The sequence below is a fragment of the Somniosus microcephalus genome, chromosome 8, assembly GCF_052327205.1.
Source record: "Somniosus microcephalus isolate GS21.2 chromosome 8, FLI_Smic_1.0, whole genome shotgun sequence".
NCBI classification, from domain to species: Eukaryota; Metazoa; Chordata; class Chondrichthyes; order Squaliformes; family Somniosidae; genus Somniosus; species Somniosus microcephalus.
The window spans coordinates 10,597,507-10,621,562 of record NC_140994.1 but is presented as its reverse complement, the minus strand read 5'-3'; the positions used below and the strand labels follow the sequence as shown (position 1 = coordinate 10,621,562).

At 42.3% G+C, this 24,056-nt stretch overlaps 1 protein-coding gene across 5 annotated transcripts in view; it reads left to right on the top strand.

Annotated features, from left to right (window-relative positions):
- The window catches only part of LOC147113307 (uncharacterized), an 88,286-nt gene that overhangs the window by 26,853 nt on the left and 37,377 nt on the right, over positions 1 to 24,056 (top strand). For 3 of the 5 annotated variants that reach the window (XM_085994225.1, XM_085994226.1, XM_085994227.1), the window contains one exon: positions 6,141 to 6,240. The exons of 1 other annotated variant lie outside the window; for it this stretch is intronic. In XM_085994225.1, the coding sequence (XP_085850351.1) occupies positions 6,141 to 6,240 (100 nt within the window). Of the gene's footprint in view, positions 1 to 6,140; positions 6,241 to 19,424; positions 20,921 to 24,056 lie in introns of those variants that run through there. One more of the 5 variants, XM_085994228.1, reaches the window with a different exon arrangement.

The window sequence follows — 24,056 nt, the reverse complement described above, 5'->3', positions numbered from 1 at the left end:
CCAGCTTCTCTAGTCTAGCCACGTAACTGAAGTCCCTCATCCCTGGAATCATTCTCGTAAATCTTTTCTGCACCCTCTCTAAGGCCTTCACATCCTTCCTAAAGTGCGGTGCCCAGAATTGGACACAATACTCCAGTTGAGGTCAGACCAGTGTTTTATAAAGGTTCATCATAACTTCCTTGTTTTTGTACTCTATGCCTCTATTTATGAAGCCCAGGATCCTGTATGCTTTTTTAAAAAACTGCTTTCTCAACCTGCCCTGCCACCTTCAATGATTTGTGCACATACACCCTCGGGTCTCTCTGTTCATGCACCCCCTTTAGGATTGTACCCTTTAGTTTATATTGCCTCTCCTCGTTCTTCCTACCAAAATGTATCACTTCGCACTTTTCTGCGTTAAATTTCATCTGCCACGTGTCCGCCCATTCCACCAGCCTGTCTATTCCTCTTGAAGTCTATCACTATCTTCCTCACTGTTCACTATACTTCCAAGTTTTGTGTCATCTACTTTGTTACAACTAATCCTTTCTGTCCCCTAGTGGATTAATTAGTCCCTGAAGCCTTAATTAAAAGGACACTACTGCTGCCAATGAACCGGAAGTAGTTGCGCATGCGCAGTCTGTGTTTTTTGGTGGTTCCGATTTTTATTTTTATACTGTTCGGTGAAAATATGCTGTGAAGCCGTTTGCAGCGACTGTTCGTTGCTCTGTGAAGAGGCTGTCAGTCATATGAGAAGTGCTTATTTTGTATAGGTTCTGTTTACTTTTTAATTGGGATGAAACTTTATAAAATAACGTGGACACCATGTCGCCTGGGGAAAGTTTTGGAGGCTCGGTTTGAGTTTAATGCATTTCTGGCGAACAGAGAAATGTCGGGAACAGGGAGCAGAGCTGAAATGTCGGGAATAGGGAGCGGACCTGAAATGTCGGGAACAGCGAGCGAGACTGAAATGTCAGGAACAGGGAGCGGACCTGAAATGTCAGGAACAGGGAGCGGACCTGAAATGTCGGGAACAGGGAGCGAGACTGAAATGTCAGGAACGGAGCGGGCCTGCAATGTCGGGAACAGGGAGCGGGCCTGAAATGTCGGGAACGGGGAGCGGGCCTGTAATGTCGGGAACAGGGAGCAGGCCTGTAATGTCGGGAACAGGGAGCGGGCCTGTAATGTCGGGAACAGGGAGCGGGCCAGAAATGTCGGGAACAGGGAGCGGGCCTGAAATGTCGGGAACGGGGAGCGGGCCTGTAATGTCGGGAACAGGGAGCGGGCCTGAAATGTCGGGAACAGGGAGCGGGCCTGTAATGTCGGGAACGGGGAGCGGGCCTGAAATGTCGGGAACAGGGAGCGGGCCTGTAATGTCGGGAACAGGGAGCGGGCCTGTAATGTCGGGAACGGGGAGCGGGCCTGAAATGTCGGGAACAGGGAGCGGGCCTGTAATGTCAGGAACGGGGAGCGGGCCTGAAATGTCGGGAACAGGGAGCGGGCCTGTAATGTCGGGAACAGGGAGCGGGCCTGAAATGTCGGGAACGGGGAGCGGGCCTGTAATGTCGGGAACAGGGAGCAGGCCTGTAATGTCGGGAACAGGGAGCGGGCCTGAAATGTCGGGAACGGGGAGCGGGCCTGTAATGTCGGGAACAGGGAGCGGGCCTGTAATGTCAGGAACAGGGAGCGGGCCTGAAATGTCGGGAACAGCGAGCGAGACTGAAATGTCAGGAACGGAGCGGGCCTGCAATGTCGGGAACAGGGAGCGGGCCTGAAATGTCGGGAACAGGGAGCGGGCCTGAAATGTCGGGAACAGGGAGCGGGCCAAGCAGAAACATCATCAAAATTTCCAGATTAATGCGCAGAACGCTTCTGACAGTTTCCGGTTCGTTGGCAGGAGTCACTCCGTATATTAATTCGAGCCATTGTGTGCTGCTTTCCCAGTTGAGGCTATGTTTGCAACATTGAAGCTTTTCAATGTCCTCCAGCAGTGTAAGAAAGGATGTAATCTGTCCACCAGATTGTTTTAATAAATGCTAAGTGCAAATTGATGGGGTACATTCTCATCCATACGTAAAGTAAAACATGGCAAATGCTGAAAATTTTGAAAAAGGAATAAAAATACTGAAAATGAAACAGTTGGCACATCAGCATCTGAGAAAAAGTTTTGAGTGAAATGCCGTCTACAGTGTTAACTAGCCTTTACTCAGATGCTGACACGCTTGTGAATTTCTGCCATTTTCTATCTGTATGACCAATTTCTATGTAGATTTGTTTTTCTTTACATTTTGGACTGATAAAGGTTTACCTGGAGTAAGAGAGATTTTTGGTGAGTACAGCTTGGGTGTCTGGATCTGGAGTGATTATATGTTTTTCAAAATTAAACTTTAAAAATTTTCGCATAAATTAATGAACCTAAACAGTGTTTTCAAAATAATCTCTACCCATATATGACTGACACAGCATTGCCAGGGCTAGCAGAGTGCCTGGTGCCACGGATGGATAGCTATAAGAGCAATCCCTAGGAGTACAAACATAGTGTTTATTCTAAGCAGTCAAATACACTTTTTTCTGCAGTTTTATGGCAACCTATGTGAATTTTATTTAGATGGGAGGAGTTCCTAGATTTCCGGAAATGTGATTATCATTAGCTCCTGATTCTTTTTTTGAAAGTATGTAAGATCGAAAGAAAGAACTTGCATTGATATAGTGCTTTTCACGACCTCAGGATGTCCCACAGTGTTTCACAGCTTTATAATTCCAAGCTCTACATCTGCAGTATTTGGTCTCCCTATTTCAAAAAATTCGGTTAATGGGTGGGGGGGGCGGGGTACCGAGAATGGCTTACAGATTTGATGCCAGAATGTAAGGCAATGACTTACGAGGAAAGATTGACTACCCTGCGCCTTTTCTCTCTCGAAAGAGAAGACTGAGAGGGGCTATGTTAGTAGTGCTTAAAATTATGAAAGGGTTGAACAAATTGGATCTAGTAAGCTTTTCTGCCATGTACAGAATTTAAGGACAAGGTGCCATATTTACTGTTAAATCCGTGTATCTTGATGTTGTGTGTCCTTCAATAACTAGACAAGAGACTGTAGAGAACAATCAACAGGTGTTTACTGGATGAGGGTTACTCTAAAACTAACTGTACAGATCCCTACTCGGGGTTATATACAGGTGTGGCCACTGCCGGTACTACAGTATACAGGAGCTGTAAAAAGTAGTTCTCCCCTTAAAGGTACATACACTACATTTACAAGTTAAGGACAACAAATAGGAAATGAAGGTTGAAATTATTTTACTAAAAGGATGGTAAGTATGTGGAACATATTGTCAGCATGGATAGTGGGCCAAGGAACCTTAATACAAAAGCAAAATACTGCGGATGCTGGAAATCTGAAAAAGAAACACAAAATGCTGGAAATACTCAGCAGGTCAGGCAGCATTTGTGGAGAGAGAAAGAGTTAACATTTCAGGTCGATGACCTTTTGTCTGACAATGCTGCCTGACCTGCTGAGTATTTCCAGCATTTTCTGTTTTTATGACCAAGAAACCTTAATGGATTTCAAGAAAGAACTAGACAGGTTCTTGTCAACAAATGGGATTCAGAGTTATTAGAAATGCACCAAGGGAATACTGTGGATGGGTGGGCTAGATGGGCTGAAAGTTTTCTGCTGCCTGAAACTCTTACTATGTTGAGAGCGATCAGAAGGACAAAGAGAGATTCAGAAAAGAGTATAGCTGCAGAGGTTAAACCTAATGGTAAGAAATTCTTTCAGTAACAACTACTACTTCCATTTATATAGCGCCTTTAACGTAGTAAAACGTCACAAGCTGCTTCACAGGAGCGTTATCAAACAAAATTCGACACCAAACCACATGATATATTGGGGCAGATGGAGGTAGGTTTTAAGGAGTATCTTAAAGGAGGGTAGAGAGGTTTAGGGAGGATATTCCAGAACTTAGGGCCTAGACAGCTGAAGGCACGGCCACTAATGGTGGAGCGATGGAAGTCGGGGATGCGCAAGATCCCAGAATTGGCGGAGTGCAGCGATGTCGGAGGGGTGTAGGGCTGGAGAAGATTACAGAGATAGGCAAGGGCAATACCATGGAGGGATTTGAAAACATGGATGAGAATTCTAAAATCGGGGCGTTGCCGGACCGGGAGCCAATGTAGGTCAGTGAGCACGGGGCGATGGGTGAACTAAACTTGCTGTGAGTTAGGATACTGGCAGCAGGCGTCAACAGTAAGAGGGCAGTTAGAGAAGAGGTAAGAACCATGAAAGATATGAACAGCTTGAAACGAAGGAAGACCACAAAATCTGAGCGATCACTCTCCCAAGTATTCACAAGAGAAGAAGACATGAGCAACATGCCCTTTCCAAGCAGAGATCACTGAAGCAGAATTAATGACTTTGTCATAAAAGACAAGCTAAAATGGCACAAAATAAATAAGTCCCCTGAGATAGATAATATTTATCCTAGAGTATTGAGAGACTAGGCAGGAGCGCGATGAGGCATGGACCATCATTGTGATGAAGTCACTGGACGCTGAGGAAGTACCAGCAGATTAGAAACAGGCTAGCGTGATGTCGGTTTTCAAAAATGGTGACAACCGACATGGACAACTGTAGAGTATTTGTCTTTCGACTATCCTGTGTAAAATAATGGAATTGATGAATGAGTAAATTGAGGATTATCTATTCAATAAAAACTTAGTAAATAGAAACCGCTATGGATTAAAAAAGGGAAGGACCTATCTGACGAACCTCCTTGATTTTTCTGAGGAAGTGTCCGATGGAAAGCCGTATGTTGTGGTGTACCTAGAATTCCAAAAAGTATTTGACAAAGCTCCATTTAAAAAAATAAAAGGTGATTAGTTAAACTCAAATTGTGGGGCTTCAGGATAAATCTTGGGTAGAAAACAGAAAATACTTGTTAGAGGAATTGTGTTGGAGTTTGTCAAGTACTTAGTGGGGTGCCCAGGGATCAGTTTGGGGATTGCTGCTGTTTCTAATTTATATCAATGACCTGGATTCAGGAACTCAATGCAGATTGATAAAATTTGTTATCAATTTAGGAGGGACAGTGGATTGGGAGGAGCCAGCTCAGAAGTTGGACAAAATATATAAGGGTGCAGAGCAATAGCTGATGGAATTTTTCATGGACAAGTGAAAAATACCCTACATAGGAAATAAAAATGGATGAAGTACTCCATGAATGGTGTTGAAATAGCTAAAGATGAATTTGAGAGAGGTCTAGGGCTTTCAGTAGACTTGATGCTTCAGATGTGCAGCCAATGCAGAGCAACATCAACAACGTCAATGGAATATTGAATTATATAGCCAAAATTGTGGAGTACAAATCAAAGGAAGTCATGTTCAAACTGTACAATGCTCTGGTCAGACCACACCTTGAGCACTGTCCAATTCTGGCCACTCCATTTGTTGCTGATGCCCGACCTATACAATCCAATAATGTATTTGTGCCCTGTGAGTTCTTCCCCATGCACCCTCTATGTCTGTGTGTTTTTCTCTGAAACTCCCAGTTGGAATCCCAGCCAAGTTGCATTAGTGTTATGGTGCTACCCATAGATTAAGCCATTCTGTTTCAGCTAATTAAAGCAATATGGGTACCCGTGACAATATTGATGTACAATTGAACTGGAAGTCAAGTTGGGGGAAGGAAAATGTACCCTTGTATCTCCAGATACTATTGAATATGTTTATTGGGAGGTGTTGAAAATGGAAGGTGCCATTATATAATTAGATGACAATTTTGAGTGTTTTCAGCAGGTCTGGTTCCTAAAAATTGGCAGGGAGACGGGCACTGCTGGTTCAGAAAAAAATCAAACTGCAACAACTGTACCCCAGGAGCAATCCATTCCAGTGTTTGGTTATTTTTAACTTGCCAGCATTGAAATCGTGGATCTTGTAGGGGGTTAGCTTGTTTGTGACTTGAGAAAGCAATAATGACCTCATTATGAAATTGTGCTGCACAGTTGATGGTGTTTCATTGCACTGAAGAGCTAGATTTTTTAAAAATCTCTGACGAATTTCATTTTCTTCGTATTTTAAAAAGACACGTATGAAGTTCTAAAAAAAAAGTGCACCCACCCCCCATCAATCTGGGGGTGTTGACATCTGTGTTTCTTTCTCCAGATGGCGTGCTTGATCTGTCGACTAAGAGGAGTCCTTGTCCCAGCAGTGTTTCCTCGAGCAGGTCCCTGGGCTGCTCCTCGTCTGCTATTCTAGCCAAAGGGTAAGCACGAAGACTGTCTTGAATTGCTTTATTTCCCTTTAAGTACTTTACCCTTTTTTTATTACTAGTTCACATTAGGCTGTTACTGAGAAACCACATGAATGCTGGGTGGCTCCCTTCGTCTCCTATACTCTTATTTAAGGGATTTTCTCTCTTTTTTAATTCGACAATGCAACAAGTACAAGGTGTTGCTGGGGAAGCAGGGGAAACATTAAATCACCACTTAAGGTAAAAATCAGTTGTACAGCAAGTTAATTGTTTTATTACCTTTTAATATTAGTGAAATAAAATCTTTTTACTTCCCTTCTGTTTTTGCAGAAGTCAATTATTATTTTAGATAACTTCCCATCTTTTGTGTGTATTTTATCAGCCCTGTTTGCTTGATGATATTGTTAGTCGTGTCTATACATAATGTTATCTCTGCAGAGCATCTTCTGCAGTTCTCATTACTCAAGACTTCCCATCCCAATGTAATGCATTCTTTTCTGTAACATTCCTGGTGCTGAACTTTGTAATATGCAATTATATAACTGTACATAACCATGCAGGTTTCTTAATGTACAGTAGACTTGGAATAAACAAAGAATGTAGCTTCTATGGAATGTATTGAAAAGACTTTTGAAAGCACAAACAATTATGTGATTTCAGTAGTATGTAAAATGATATAGAAAACCCTCTGAACACCACTCCACTGTATTGAATGAACAACAGAAGATGCTGGGAGCACACAACTAGGGATAAAATCGTGCCTCAGTGCTCCCTAGACCTTTTGAAATGCCTCAGTTTGCGAGACTAACCATGAGTGACCAGGGTTGCCAACTCTCCAGGAATGTCCTGAGGAATTAAAGATTAATACCCTGGACACTACTGTGAGCAATGCAGAAGATTGGGAATAATTGGGAGTCAGGGGTGAGAGGAATGAGGATGGGGTCAGGTGGAGAGGGGGAGACAGGAATAAGGATTGGGGGAGCGAGGGAGACTAGGGAATAGGGATCGGGGGTGAGGGGTCGAGAGGATTGGGGAGAGAGGGAGATTGGGGATCGGGGGTGAGTGGTCGGGAGGATTGGGGAATAGGGATCGGGGGTGAGGATGGGGGGAGAGAGGGAGATTGGGGAATAGGGATCAGGGGTGAGGGGTCAGGAGGATTGGGGGAGAGGGAGACTGGGGAATAGGGATCGGGGGTCAGGAGATTTGGGGGAAGGGAGGGAGACTGGGGAATAGGGATCGGGGGTGAGGGGTCGGGAGGATTGGGGGAGAGGGAGACTGGGGAATAGGGATCGGGGGAAGGGAGGGAGACTGGGGAATAGGGATCGGGGGTGAGGGGTCGGGAGGATTGGGGGAGAGGGAGACTGGGGAATAGGGATCGGGGGAAGGGAGGGAGACTGGGGAATAGGGATCGGGGGAAGGGAGGGAGACTGGGGAATAGGGATCGGGGGAAGGGAGGGAGACTGGGGAATAGGGATCGGGGGAAGGGAGGGAGACTGGGGAATAGGGATCGGGGGAAGGGAGGGAGACTGGGGAATAGGGATCGGGGGAAGGGAGGGAGACGAGGGAATAGGGATTGGGGGAAGGGAGGGAGACGAGGGAATAGGGATCGGGGGAAGGGAGGGAGACTGGGGAATAGGGATCGGGGGAAGGGAGGGAGACTGGGGAATAGGGATCGGGGGAAGGGAGGGAGACGAGGGAATAGGGATTGGGGGAAGGGAGGGAGACGAGGGAATAGGGATCGGGGGAAGGGAGGGAGACTGGGGAATAGGGATCGGGGGAAGGGAGGGAGACTGGGGAATAGGGATCGGGGGAAGGGAGGGAGACTGGGGAATAGGGATCGGGGGAAGGGAGGGAGACGAGGGAATAGGGATCGGGGGAAGGGAGGGAGACTGGGGAATAGGGATCGGGGGTGAGGGGTCAGGAGGATTGGGGGAAGGGAGGGAGACTGGGGAATAGGGATCGGGGGAAGGGAGGGAGACTGGGGAATAGGGATCGGGGGAAGGGAGGGAGACTGGGGAACAGGGATCGAGGGTGAGGGGTCGGGAGGATGGGGAATAGGGATCAAGGGTGAGGGGTCGGGAGACGGGAATAGGGATCGAGGGTGAGGGGTCGGGAGGATGGGGAATAGGGATCAAGGGTGAGGGGTCGGGAGACTGGGGAATAGGGATCGAGGGTGAGGGGTCGGGAGGATGGGGAATAGGGATCAAGGGTGAGGGGTCGGGAGACTGGGGAATAGGGATCGAGGGTGAGGGGTCGGGAGGATTGGGTCAGCGAGGGGGACTGGGGAATAGGGATCGGGGGAAGGGGTCGGGAGGGAGACTCTGGAATGGGGTGGCCGTGGGGACCAGCATTTCCTGCAGAACTGGGAGCAGCAGCAGCAACTTGGCGAGTGGGAGCGGCGCTGAGAGAGGAGCATCATGGGGGGAATGGAGTTACAGGAGAGAGCACTAGCACAGGCACCGGGGCCGAATGGCTGCCTCGTGCTGTAATTTCTATCATTCTATGGAAACTCTTTCATTGAGTCGGAGCCCAGAGAGTAGTTTAGAAACGTTGGTGCTGAGCTGAGTTCAGGAAGACGTACCCTGTGAGAAGTGCCCCAAACACTGAGCCCCCTGCACTTTGTGCGATCTCTCGGTTTGGTTCATGTTGGTCCATGCCAGCCGGTTTCAATGTGTGAAGTCCAAATACAAATCAGCTCTGACTGAGGCTCCCAGTTCAGGGTTGTCACCTTCACACACAACCAGAGTCCAAGGAGATATGGAGAGAGATGCAGTAACAGTTGCAGATGCCATGTGATCAAACCTCCAGGAATGCCTCCAACCAGAGCACCTGCCTGAGTGCAGCCGTAGGCCATTTTAATATGCAAATCCAGGCCCTACGACGCACATAGGACCACAAGTGTCATTTTAGGACTCGACTGGGCAGAGTGTGCATTGTTCACTGGAAGTCCAGCTGAATAGGAACCCAAAGTGTAAGTTCTTTATTTAGTTTTGTGAGCACAAGTGCTCCTCTGGGCTCCATTAAAATAACCCTGTAGTCAAACATTGAACAGCTTGCTTGTGATCTGAGGTTAAGTAAACCAACAAAGCCCATGCCTGCTGCTAAAATGAGAGATTTTGAAGCATTAATCTTTTGATTTCAGGAAGTCATGTTTTCTTGCAGAGTACATTGCCTCTTATAGGAATGGTACTTTGTAAATTATTGCAGTTCCATATTTCAGAGGTTCATGAACACTACACTGGAAAGGAACAGTTATTTGTAAAGCCGATTTTATTCATAAATGACTCCAAGCCACTATTGCTTCCCGTGTATTTCCATGGTGATTGTATAATATCCTATTTGCAGCATTTAGAAACAGCACTTAGTTTCCAGATGCTACATGTTTGGTGTTAACCTTTAAAAGAACTTTCTTTTTTGAAAAGGTGCCTACATTTACAGGGTTCCAAAGTTAAGGGTGCTGTGGATGCCATGATGATGCCAGTCACAGTTCCCTTATTCTGGATCTATATCTTCGGACTGATTGTGGCTGCTTGCTGTTTTCTCTGCTTAGTATTTACTAACAGACAGGAAATATTCAGTGGGGATGATATATATTTTTAAAAGCAGCCTTCAGTCAGACTGTTCCCACTTGATTGCTGAATGGAATGGACAGATTGGCTCCATAGAACAGCGCTGTAACAACTTTAAAAAAACGTTTTCATTAAAATGTTATTTTTTTGAATCAATCTTGCCTATGGTGATGACTTGTAGGTAAGTACTTAGAGTTAATAACATCCTTTAGATGAGACACTAATCCGAGGTCCAGTCAACCTGTGAAGGTGGCTATTAAAAGCTCTCGCAGGAGTATTTGAAGAAGAGTATTTAAAGGAGTTCTACAAATGTCCTGGCCAAGATTTCTCCAAAAAGAAATACCATCAAAAAAAGAATTATTCTGATCATTCATCTTGCTGCTTCTTGTGGGTTGTTGCTAGCACAGAATCTTTGCTGCATTTGCCTACATAAAAATATTCTGGAAGGTGCTTTGAGGCTTGTTGACTTGAAAGGCAGTATATTAGTGCAAGTATTAGTTATATTGCTATAATAGAATACTTATTTATTAGAGTTACCACCTTGTTTTTTTGATACAAGGAAGCAGTTCTTTTTTGATTATCTTATCAAAGTTTCAGTGCCCCAGGCAGAAACATATAGTATTAAAACATGTGTGTGATGTCTACAGACATAGATTTGCTGAGAAGTATTTTTATTCAGTTTTTTTGTGAATTAATTTGATCTTAAACCTAGTATTTCAATAATAAAGCACCACAGTTAGGTGCTGATGTCGAACTTTATGCAATCACTGAGGGTCAGGACAATTGTCCAGTGTGACCATTTGTACCCATACCTGTATAACATTGCATTATGAAACTGAGCAAATGCAATTATTTTGTGAAACACAAATGCAGTAAAGCGCAGACTTTTAGCTCCTCCATGATCAAATTAGGTAGGAAATATAATTTGGGAAAGTTTCTTTTCAAAAGTAAAAATTCTGTTTTTTAAATCCTATACTATCGCCTTTAAAAAATAGTTTCTGAAGCTTTCTTGTGTCAAATTCCCAAAACATAATTTAATTTGCAAGACTTTTGAAGACAATTTGGTGTCACACACATTGTGTGCCCATTTTCTGAAAGGATTGTGCATTCCAGGTGGCACTGTGCATTTATAATTTTGGTCCTATGAAGTCATTGTTTTAATATGCTACAGCTTTGCCCAAAACTTACACTGTTACAACAAGGGCAGGGTTAACAGTAAGGGACTTCCCCAAACTCGTCTACACAGCTTCCAGGTTCCGGACTTTGCTCATCTTGTTGTTCATCATGGAAGTTATAAATTGCTTTTCTATTTGAATTTGAATTCTGCGAGCACACCATGTGTGAGCCAAGTCCCAGTGTTCATTCTGTCTTCCGTAACACAGCAGACTCATAGGGGGCAATTTTAACCAAAGCTGTCCATTGGGGAACTGACTGGATCGGTCGAATGCGGGCTTTACACTTCACTCGATTTTGCTCTGCATTGTAGTCAACAGAGTAAAGTCGGCATTCTACCCAATCCTATGGGTCTCCCGCCAGGCGAGTTTGGCTAAAATGACCCCCACAGGCTCAGATAAAGCTAGGTGTATGAGTCTACTGTCGAAGTATGGAAAATTAATTTAACAGTATAAATGCCCAGAGATGTTCACTGATATAGAAGATCTGAAATGGAAATGTGAAAAACTGCAATCTAAAAGCAGCTCAATTGTATTAGTGCAAGTCATAAGGGTTTTTTGATTGCATTTATCTTTTTTTCAGTTTTGTTCTGATTAATTATTATGATTTTGCTTAATGCAGTCCGGGAGAAAAAGTGAGCGGTTTCCTGGGCTTTCTATATTGACGTGTCAGAATGTATTCAATGTTGTCATTAGGGTTTTAATGAAGCCTAGTGATGGACATATAAGAATTTTTGTAAGTCTACGTGAGCTGTGAAAAACACCTTTAACAGATCTAATCTCCTGAATTTGGGTAGCATATGGAGAGAGCATTGAGCTGTATAACACTAGGATGAAATATGGTGGTGCTAGTGATTGTGGTGGGAACAATTTGTTTTAATTTAGAGTATTTGACACAAAACATACTGGAAAATATTTAAAGCATTTTGGATTAAGTGTGATTTCCTCCCTCCACCATAGCATATATGCTAAGTAAATCTAGTAATAGCATTGCTACTAGCAATCTAGATATGCCCTGTAACAGCTTAACTATCTGTAAACTTCCTCTCCCCTATATAATTTTCTTCCAAACCATTAGTAGATTGTTCTGGGATTTGGATACAATATTACAAATGTTTATGGCAATTCAAATATTAAAATTCACCACTTCACATTTGCTGCTAGGTTAGCTAGTTTGTTGAATAATGATGTTGTGGTGATGGTGCCTGTATGCCAGTATATGGAAGCAATAAACAATAGTATTGCAGGGATAGAAAGTTCTTTCTGTTATTGTCAGTGTACTGGTCCCAGATGTTAGTGTATGAAAACATTCAAATTCATTGGAATTCTACTAAAACCATGTACAGTACTGATGTCATGCTTATGTACCAGGTTTTTACTGCTGGTGTCCTTCAGTGAAATCATGGGACAGAAATGAGGGTCAAAACAATGACCTACAGGTTGAGTACTGATATCAGTAACTGGCTTGCTGACGTTCCGAAAGCGCTAACTTATCTTCTATATATGTGGGCAGCCATCAGATGCAAATTTGTTAAAAGCCTGCGCGAGAATCTGAGCAGCAAGCAGTGCATGTAGCTTATTGGAATGGCTTCACTGGTCCCTCAGGCAAGTTACACTTCAGCTGTCATTCAACTGTTTCTAAATTTACTGGCCTCAATCCAGTGGACCGTTGTTAATTTAGAGACCATGTAGCATTCAAGGCAATTTTACATTCTCCCACCATTGGCTGTTCCCGTAAATATGAATTTGTTATTCGAACAGCAATAGAAACCTAATTTGTTTGGTCCTTGCAAGCTCTGTCTGGCCTACAAAATGTTTGGAGCCATTTTAGTGTGTTCTACACCTTAAGTTTTTACTTTTGTTACACAACTTTCTGCATTAACCTCAGGAATATTTATAACTTTCTATTCATAGTAAACTAGGTCTCTGATGCACTGTCCTCCACCATCCAAGATTAATATCAGAGTTCTACCGTGTGATTGAATGGACTGTGCCCTGAAAGAGAGAAGGAAGGCTGAGTTCTCCCAATACCTCAGTTAGTAAAACCATAGAGTAACTGAACCTCAAACAGATTTCAAACTTGGTTCTTGAAGGGTAATTTTAACCTAGTTTTCTGGGCGGGGAACCCATGGGATCGGGTGGAATGCCGGTTTTACACCCTGCCCAATATTGGTCTCCGTTGACTTCAATGGAGAGTAAAACCAGACGTTGTGTAAAACCGGCGTTCTACCCGATCCTGAGGGGTGGGCTCTGTTACTATTTCCTCTTGGCTAATCAAAGCCAGAGCTGCAGACTACATAGTTCAATTGGTGTCAAACTTCAGTTAGGGCAGGGTTGTCAAATTCATTTTATATGGTGGGCCTGGGGAAATAGGCAATTCACCCAACTAAAGGGCCAACAGCACAGGATTTCCCCTAACAAGAGTCCTCTGTAAGGAAAAGCAGGGTCTTTATTTTACTGCTCTAGTGCTAACAATGCCAGGCAGCATGGTGCACCTGCCTCAGCGACGGGTTCATCGCATCACCAGAACCTTTACCAACTCGTCCACTGCATGGGACCCAGGGACCCCTCATAACCGAGGACTGCCTCTCTGTAGCATCGATTGGGCAGGCTCATCCATCTGCCGCTGACTCTCTGCTAGTACTACAGCACCACAAGCTGCTCATTGGTTGGTTAATTCCACTGTCAATAAAAATGTTCTGCAACAACAAAACAACTATCATCGAAGGCTTGAGAAGTCACAAATTATTACCCGGGTTCACCGTGGGTGTGTGGCTGTTACAGATTGTGGCTAGGATTTGGGATGGGGGAAGGGGATGATCATCTGGCAGATTCGTATGCAAGGTGTCTCAGTCTGCAGGCCAGATCAAAATGCTCCGCAGGCTGGATTCGGCCCACTGGCTGTACGATTGACATCTCTTGAGTTAGGGAGAGGAAAATAAGCCAGAAGTTCCCATTCCTGATGACTGTCCAGTGACCCCAGCTGGGAGGTGCTTGGATGAGGACAGGATTGGGCTTGGCTATAATGATCCCTGTGGTTGAAGAACCTGCTGACACTCACTAGCGAGACTTGTATGGGGAAAAAAAAGGTCACTTGAGAGAAACATCTAATGGCTACCAGTGCCTGAGTCGACACCTTCAGGAAAGGAGATGAGAAAAATACAGTATAAAGGGAACAGAGTTAGAATTTGTAGCAATCCAGTTTCCATTCGAAGACGCTAATTGATACTTTTCATTCCAAGACTTCAGGAGTATTTAAAGTCAGGGGCAATAACTGCCCTTATTCTGGAGTGGAACTTGCTCCATCAGGCATATACAACGACTACCCTAATTTAGGTAGAGTGGTTTTAAATATAATAGGTTATTTTCAGGGTGGCTGCCAAATAATACAGAGAAATAAAGGCAAGTTTTATTTTCCATTGCTGGATTTATAAAAATGACATGCGTTTGCACGATTGGACACAAGCAGAATGCAGCCGTTTCCCTTGTGTGAGGTCTGACTGCCCACATTTCTGTATCGATACACCTGCCCCAGTTCTAATTTTGGACTAGAGAAAAATTGGTGGAACAGCCAGAGCACAGTAAATAGGCATTGGTCATGTACACGTGAATATAAACAGTTGCTTGGTATATGATTTGGTTTGTTATGACTATTTCACATGTGCGCACAGGTTTTTTTTTTAATACCCCACCCAGATTTGGATGGGAGCAAAATGTAGTTTCCCTGCAATTTTTAATAGATGGGCTGTTTCTAATTTTTTACTGTCTGTTTGAAATTATTTTGGGGGTGAGTATATCTAAATTCTGTTTTTCTGTTGGTTTATTTACTTGGACCCATTGTTATTCAGACTGTTTTTATGTTGCACAATTGGTGTAATAAGTTAATCTTATAATACAAAATTGCAGCAAAAAATGTACATAAATTCTAGAGTTTTATAGTGGTAGATCTGTGTGAGTGTAATGTGTTATGATGTTAGGTTTGTGTATATGTGTTTGGGAACTGTAGGTAATAGTCATAGAATTCCTAAACTGAATTTAATTTCATAGGACAATTTTCATGAAAACATACTTTAGTTTTTTTATTTTGGGGAGGAAGAGCTGGTTATTATTTTTGTTTTTTGATACCACACACAAGTGATGTAATGTTGCATTTCAACATCACTGTTTTATGTTTTGGCCCAAATAGATCTCATTACTTTCATTAACAATGCTCAGCAGCAAACAATTGCTCACTCCCCTAACCGAGTCAAACCTAATTTACAATGGCGCCCTGATTGCGATGTAATGAAGGTTGAATTGTGTCAAGTGAATGGGAGTAGTTCTGTTCAATTGCCAGAAATCCTTCCTATACAGTACCAAGAATTTGAGTTTATTCTACGGTATCTTTCACCACAGCAACCATATAACACTTACAGAACACAACTATCTTTGCTACCTGCCTAATCTAGGCGACATTCCTTTTCTCATTAGTTGTGGCACTAGTCTGGATAGAAAATGTAGGATTGTAATTTAAAACCAGCAGAATGTTGAATTATATAGCCAAAACAAGTCAGAGAAATGCATGTTGAAAGCTGTATAATGCTCTGGCAAGATCATATCTTGTGACATTTCTGGTCACCAAGCCATCCACGCTTCGGGGACAATGAGAAGAGCCACCAGACTGTTCCCTAGTGTTAGAGGTCCGAGTTATCAGGAAACATTTGAGGAACTTGGGCTGCTCAGTCTTGAAAAGAGCTGTCCGACCTTCTAGAAGTATATAAGATATTAAGTGGTATGAAAAAGGGTACTCCAGAAAATCACCTTAAATTAAATTACTCGGGTAGATGCCAGGAAGTTGTGCTTTCAAGCAAGCAGTGAGGTGAAAGCTCTGGAATTATTTAAGAACCAATTGGATGCTTTGGCAGGGAAAATTTAGGTCGCACTGGGTGAATCAACTAAGATTGTTCTCATCCGCAGGAAAGGATGTGTTTTTGGAGGTTATTAAATAATCAAAATGAAATGTTAAACTAGAGGCCACAGTAAGTAACGAGTATCTTATTAACAGACTGTTAGATTTTGCTGTGCATTTTTTTGTTGTTTTTGTCTATTAATGTAACAAATACTGAATGGTGAAGTGTAATACTCCTTACTAACTGTTTTTAGAACTGAAAGTGAAGGCAGTGGATAATGCAGTGAGTTAGCTCACTACCTAATCTCACTGAACTGGATCAAGCCTGAACTCATGAGGCATTATTCTCTACCAGCTATGAGGAGCCAAAGTGAAATTTCTCTTGCTGACCTTTCGAGCAAGACGACCTACAATTCAGCACAGATTGGCACTCGAGGGGCTACAGATATCTGGTGTGAGCAATCTCATACTGGGCTGCTTTCTTGCAGATGTTACAAAGTAGAGTGATCTTCATCATGTATCTAACCCATGTAGGGTCTAATGAGGATCATTTTCTTTTCTCTTCCCCACCCCCACTATATATCTACAACTGCAAGGGCCACACTAAAGTAATATTTTGATACTTTTCTTCCCACAAATCTGACTTGTTGCTATCAAATCTGCATGTATCCTAGAGTCTGATTTGAGTACACACCTGGTAAGAAGGGCACCCCTGTTAAAGATTAATTATAGTTGTAGAATATTAAAACTTGAATGTGTGCAAATGATAGCTTAGTATTTATTATTAACGATGCTACCCAGAAGAAGTTCTGTGCCTATGATGCAAAGATTCCCAAATTCTCAAAAGGGTAAAAGTATCAAATTATACAGTGGAATTGATGTAATGTGCAAATCAGATCGGGTAAGTGAAAATTATTGGTTAATGATCAGCAATTTGAAATGTTGCATTTAGATTTGATCGAGGTGTTCAAAATCATGAAGGGCTTTGATAGAGTAAATAAGGAGAAACTGTTTTCAGTGGCAGGAGGGTCGGTAACCAGAGGACACAGATTTAAGGTAATTGGCAAAAGAACCAGAGGGTGAGATGAGAAGAAATTTGTTTATGCAGCAAGTTATGATCTAGAATGCGCTGCCTGAAAGGGCGGTGGAAGCAGATTCAATAGTAACTTTCAAAAGGGAATTGGATAAATACTTGAAGGGGAAAAGTTTGCAAGGCAATGGGGAAAGAGCAGGGAAATGGGATTAATTGGCTAGCTTAAGCACAGGCACGATGGACAGAATGGTCGTCTTCTATGCTGTATCATTCTATGAATGTAGTGAGTATGAAAGCAGTAATATGAGATTCCTAAATGGCTCAATTGGTTAAAGCAGTAAACAGCTGGGCCACATGGACCAGTGAGGTCCTAGGTTAATTCCTGCTCTGTGCTGATTAATCTGATCTCTGCTGGGATGGCAGTAAAGGTGCTACAATTGGCTTTTGCACCCTTGGCTTGGAGGGTTCCCACTCCTGTTAGCTATCCAGTGACCCTCACTGGAAAGTGCATCTGTGTGGATGAGAACAAGAATGAGCTGAACTGTGATCATAGAATCACACAGCCCAGAAGGCGGCCTTTCAACCCATCATACCTGTGCCGGCTGTTTGAAGGAGCTCTCCAATTAGTCCTACTCCCCTGCTCTTTCCCCATAGCCCTGCAAATTTTTCCTTTTCATGGATCTGTGATCAAATAGCCTGTCAACACTCACTCCCTAGGCTCAAATATGGCCGCCTGGGCGAAGTACCAGAGGGCACTTGGCACCTGTGGAACTGTACCCTAGCATGAGTCAGTGGCTTCAGGAGTGAGTGAGGGCAGAAAAAAGGGCAAGATGAGCAGGAAACAAGTGTAATGCACATGAAGGGCGTAATCTGTGTTGAAGTCACGCTGGCAAGCACTGCAAAATTATTGGGAACTTTCCTATTTTGGCTTCATCAGAGACTTTAATAAATATATTGTTTTTTAAGATATATTTATTAGAAGGTCATTCCTATGTTTTGGTGAAAGTGTGGCTTGCACAAAGGTTTAATGTGCTATTTTATTATTATGGCATTAAATGTTTAATCTTGCATCATTTGGCTGACTCTTTTATTACTTGTTTAGCGGTAACGTCACATTTGTTACACTAAAATCAATGTTGTATTTGTAGAGTGACAATATATGTTAAGTTGTAGTGTGCAATAAAGCTACTGTTTGTAGATTATTTGCGCGAGTCATTTCAACAGAAATTTGTGCACCCTTTTTAAAAACAAAATGACTGCCCTTACTGCTGAATAATTTTTGTATTTTGGGGGAGCTTTGATTCCAATGCCTCAGTTTGAGCTATTTCAGACTGTTGGTGAATATTTTCTAACCATTTTATAAATAATTATTCAAACAAAATAAAATTAAAATTGATGCAGAAGCTGAGTGGTTAAATTCTATAGATTCATAAAGTGATGTTACCCAAGCAAGGTCTTCTAATAAAGGAGTGACCCCATCCATCCCTTCCTGCCTGTGCAAGTCCTGCTCACCTGAGTTTCCTTCCATCCAATCCTAGGCGTCCTGGGAGAGCTGGCCAACAACAATTGGACTGCGAATCGCAAAGTATTGAAGGGGCACTTCCAAAGTCGCTAAGAAGCATTCAGACAGTGACGCAGGACAGTTATGGATCTTCTGTTGTTCTCAAAATACCGGTGACTCGATCAACCCAAAAGGGTGAGGAACCAGTAAGCAGGAATGAGGCATCTACTACATCCAATTTAGGACCAGCATCTCAGCACCGTGGACAACACTTAATACTAGCCAGAGAGGCACCCTGGGCCAAACCACATTATGAATTCAATTTGGAACATGTAAAATTCAGGGGAAAGGATGCATCTGCAGATACCAAGGAACTTCCTTTCCATCAGGTTACATTTCAGAGAGGATCGGTTCAGACAAAACATGATGGGAAGAAAGACCAAGGCCATTCAGCTTCAGTGGATTTGAAGATACCACAGGTTCGGGGAATGGATCTCTCTTGCGAAACCAATGCCACAAATCATTATACCTATAGCCCATTGCTCATGAATTCACAGATTGAAAGCGCACTTCACAGGAAACTCAGAGTGATCCTTCCAAAGCAGAATTTGTGGCACAGGAAAGGGGTGGTGAGCTTGGTTGATGGAGGACATGATTCCTGGGGCTCAGATGTGGACCAGCCAACCTCTAGCAAGCAGCGGGCCACTTCTGACCAAGAAGGCGACTCAAAGCAGCCTAGAAAAAAGCGAGGACGCTACCGACAGTACAACAATGAGATCCTTGAAGAAGCTATCACTGTGGTGATGAATGGAAAGATGAGTGTCTCGAAAGCGCAGAGTACCTACGGAATCCCTCACAGCACCCTGGAGTACAAAGTGAAAGAGAGGCTGGGTACTTTGAAAAACCCACCAAAGAAAAAGCTGAAACTCCTCAGTCCAGAGCCCCAGGAGTTGGATGACGAGCTGGAACACAGTCCTAGCAATTCGAAAGTTGAGTAGGGTTTTGTGTTGGTGCTAGTACTTTTAGTATCTGGGTGAGCACTAGCATAGAACAGTAACAATTCGAAAAGACAACATGGTGGGGGAAGTTGGGGAACAAAAGGGAGAGCTCCTTCGCTACTGAAAATACGACTTTTTGTTTAAAACGAGCAAACTTTACAGCAGTACCAAAACAAAAGCAAAATACTGCGGATGCTGGAAATCTAAAATAAAAACGGAAAATGCTGGGAACACTAAGTTCTGTAGAAAGGTCACCGACCTGAAACGTTAACTCTGTTTCTCTCTCCACTGATGTCATCTGACTTGCTGAGTATTTCTAGCATTTTCTATTTTTATTTACAGCAGTACTACTCTGGTCCAGCAAAGAAAAAGTCTGAATGTAATCTCTTTCTAAATGCTCTCTGAATCTTTTGTGCATTTTTTTCAATGCAGTAACAAAGGAGTTTGTACTGAACATGGGACAGACTTCTGAAGCACTATAAACTAGCAGTACCAAGGTGAATAGCACTTATAGCAGGATCAGCACTGAACACTTACGCAGCTTTCTATAAAATAGAGTTGCTAAATTGAATCTTGGTAACCTACACTGCAGTCCAAGCACTGTTCATGGCATTCGCGTTTCCTGCTCTCGCATTAGTTCAAGAAATGCATTTGACATGAAATTGATAGGAGATTTATACCCTGGGTATCCATATTCCTAGCTTAGAAAAAAATCAAGAATAATTGCCCAAACTATTTCCTGCCCCTTTTAATTTTATTTTGGAATTTGGTACATCAAACCATAAAGTCAGTGTTTTAATTTTTTTTTTAATAATTCAAAAATGGGGAATTTGCTTTACATTTGACTTCCCAAATGTTTTTGAAGTAGAATGTATAATATCTAAATATAGAATTATGCAATAAAGGAAAAGGTTCCATTGAGTCTTGTTCGACTTGAACTGGCAACGAGATTTATAATCTGGAGTGGCGAGGAACTATCCTATACAAGGCGTGTGCTGGTAATGCAGGCTTCCTACAATGCTTTGGTTCTTCAATAAAATAAAATCAATAACCTTAGGAATGGGGGCAAAGTGTCGGTAATCTCATTGCTTGCCTGAAGGGGAGTGGGGTTGTAAGGAGCTGAAAATAAATCACAGTAATTGATGCTTATTATTGGAGCTAATTCTGTACATTTCTATCACAGTAATAGATGTTACTGGAGCTAATTGTGTACCTTTTTTTAGGTAATTTATGTCAATTGTCTTTTAATTTTTTCCCGTTTTAATGAAAATGAAACAGGCACATGCTGCAGCCTTCACAAGCTGCAGATTGACAGGTGTAATAGCCAGTCGAAGAGGTGTTCTGTGCCTTGAGCCAATCGGGGCAGATGCGGGCGGGACTCCTCAGGTCCCTTTCACCAAGGCTTGCGGGCTCCTGGGATCTTACTGTAGTTGTATTTTTTTTTGGAAAAAAATTATGTCTTGACAAATTTCCCTTAATGGAGTTCAGGGACAATGGAATGATTGCGAACTGGAAGCCAGCTATATGAAATGTAAGTTGATTGTAGCGATTTAACAGGCTGAGCAGAGAGAGAATATGGCTTTTACTGTTGCCTGGCTATTTTGACCCACATATCTTTAAAAAAAACATTTTTTAGATGCGCTCAGTCCCTGGTGGTATAAATTATTATTTCTTTTTAAACTCTTAGCAAATTGAGATGGATGAGCAGAGCGGTCGGGCGGTGAAAGAGTAGCCTGGCTGTAGCTGAATAAAATAAGGTTTTGTTATGGCTGCGCTTTTATTAGATACATCATTGGAAACAGGCCTAGCTAAGAGGCAGCGAGGAGCACAGAAACCGAAACCACAAGAGGTTATACCTCTGCACGGTCAGCGCCCCCCACCCCTAATTCATGATAATCACCAAATATTCGGCGTTGCAAGGTTAGTTAACCTGCTGGCGTTTGTTTAAAATAATCCTGTTTCACTGTAATTAAGTTAAGGACCAAATATTGGAATCCCCTTCTTCACTGACTCTTCCTGTTTGACAATTACTGTAAAATTCGTTTTAAAACAGCATCTCTATACTTGGAAATGTTTTTTTTTAAAGGATCAAATTTAGACTCCAGTACAGTGAATCTCGGATCTGCCTTCACCAACATTGGTTATCTTCATGGAAATTGTTTTTCATATTTGGAGCATTAGAGCATGTAGGGGCTTCTTTTTAATAAGTACTAGCACATTTTGTGGTAATTGTCAGAGACGTTCTTAAGTTGGCACTGCAATTTGGTAATGTTCTGTGGAGCTACTAACTGATCGTTTGGTAAGTTTTAAAGCTATAGTATCAGTTATGAAATGTTGTCTTTGTGTTAGTTCAAATTTGATAAATCCATTTGGATTGCATACGAAAGAGCTAGATTTAACTTTTAAAATAGGGGGACTTAATGGCCTTGATTATGGACCCCACAAGAGGGCACAGTTGTGGCTTGTACAGACCGATTAAGTAAACCCTTGGCTACTTCGACTGTCCTCATATGAAGGTGGCATAACTTTCCCCCATCACCACCACCACCACCATCAGGAGATTAGAAAGAGTTTATATAGATATAAAGTTGTAGCTTCTTAACATTGTGCAGGAACTAAAATATTTCTAATCCAAAAATGTGGAGTACTGTTTGCATTCTATCTTGAAGTGGCAGGTATGTTTTATAACACTCTTAATTTCAGGAGAGTCCGGTCAGTGCAGGAGGAAAGGCCATTTATTCTGCTAGTATAGCTCTGCAGAATTGGACAATGAACTGACAAATTTGGAACTAGTAGAAGTTGACGAATGATTTTTTTGGTTGCATATTTTCATTATTAAATGGGTTTTAAAGAATCAAATCTGTGGAGAACTAGACAGGAAAGGGTGAAACAATGTTAGGCAAATTTGAAGAGCACAACATATAAACTTTGTAATTAAGAGTTGAAAATAGTTATTTTAAAGTGGCTTGTATCCTTGGCATAATTTAAAGTTATACCGTGTATGTTGGGTTGGATACAAAATTGTGGGCTAAGATTTATATTTCCACAAAGTAACTTTAAAACAATGAATTCTAACATGAGTTTGACTAAATGTTTATTTTAAACACAGAATTGAAAGGCTTGTTAGGTAGGTTGTCGTTATTGAGGAATAAAATCGGTAATTCTCTTTATTCTCTCATAACACATGCCCTCTATGTCAGAACTTCTGTGCCTTAAAATATAAACATGGTAATGTTGGCAGTGTGGTGGTGCAGCCCGTTGTAGCATCAGAATGTGGTAGGGCTCGGGCTTGCTCGCCTGTCCCATCCCTCTATTCTACCTAGTCTATGTTCTCGGGTGTGCTGCTGTGGTAAAATGTCGGTATGGCGGCCAATCACTTCCCTACACAGGGAAAGGAGGGGGGAGAGAGCAAATCGAAGGGCCATTTATTGCTGGCCTGCTGTTGTGAACTTGAGCTATGTTGTTGGGGGGCTTGCCCTTATTGTAGGAGTTGCACGGCAAAGTAACAGTTGCACAAGAAGGAAAAGGAACCAAGAGGATTTTAGAACTCTTGGAAGTAGCAGATCGGCTGCTGTCATGTGATGCTTGGGGAAGATATTGATGTGTTCATCTGAAATTCCTCTTGCTGTTTTAGCAGAGGCATTCATTTAAAATAAATGGGTTGCGTCGTGACTCAGACGGTATAGAGAAGGGTTTCAGAGGCTGCGTTAACCGTTGGTACATTTGGCATCATGACATCATTTCAGGGCTTCAGTGTTCCTTAACAGGTGGGACGTTTTGAGTTAGGCATGCATCGACTCTGGATGGTCTGAACTTGGTGGACAGAATGACCTTTTCTCGCTCTGGAGTTATGTTCTTATGAATATTGTTGTTTTACCTTCTCACTGCTGCAGTTCATCCTTTCTGCCATTTTCAAATTCTAAGTGAAATTAAACTAGAATGCCGATTGAATTAAAATAAGCTATTTACACACTGTTGTGAATTGACTGGTTTTGAGGAGTAAGATTTGTTAACCTAGGATTTTCTGTGTTCCAGTGTTAATTTGAATGGTGAAGTACAAGAGGGTGGCTTATTTGCTGTTGAATCATTGTGTTGTTTTGTTGACTAATTGTCTTGATCTCGTGTAGTTGTGTGTTGACATCATGAAAAGCAGCCTATTTTGGTTTTGACAGACATGTTAGGTTTTGTGGCTTCATGCACGCACTGAATAACAGTTCCGTATTCGTCATTGTTAAGTATCAACTGATCTCTTGGCTACATATAAATGGGATAGAGTAATTGATAACTGCCGTTCCTGTTGATTCAAAGAAGTTGACAAAGGAACTGATGCTATGAAGATAACTTTATTTAAATAACCAAGTTACCATAGAAATGCAGTTTTGCTGCCTAAAAGACAGTTTATTTTAAAGCCTCTCATTTTTACAAGGATATTTCATTGGACTTTACACCCACTTTATTTATTTTTACTGTTAGGAGGGGTAGTTAACATTTGCATCTAAGCAAATGAAATGTTGATCAAGATGGTACATGTTTTCCATTCACCTAGATATGCACTGCGATTGTGCACCATGGAGCTTTAAAATTTACTCAACTTTTCACATCTTGTTTAATCTTTAGTGTTGCACCTTAAGTTCATCATAACAGGTTCATAATGTAGTTTTTAAACA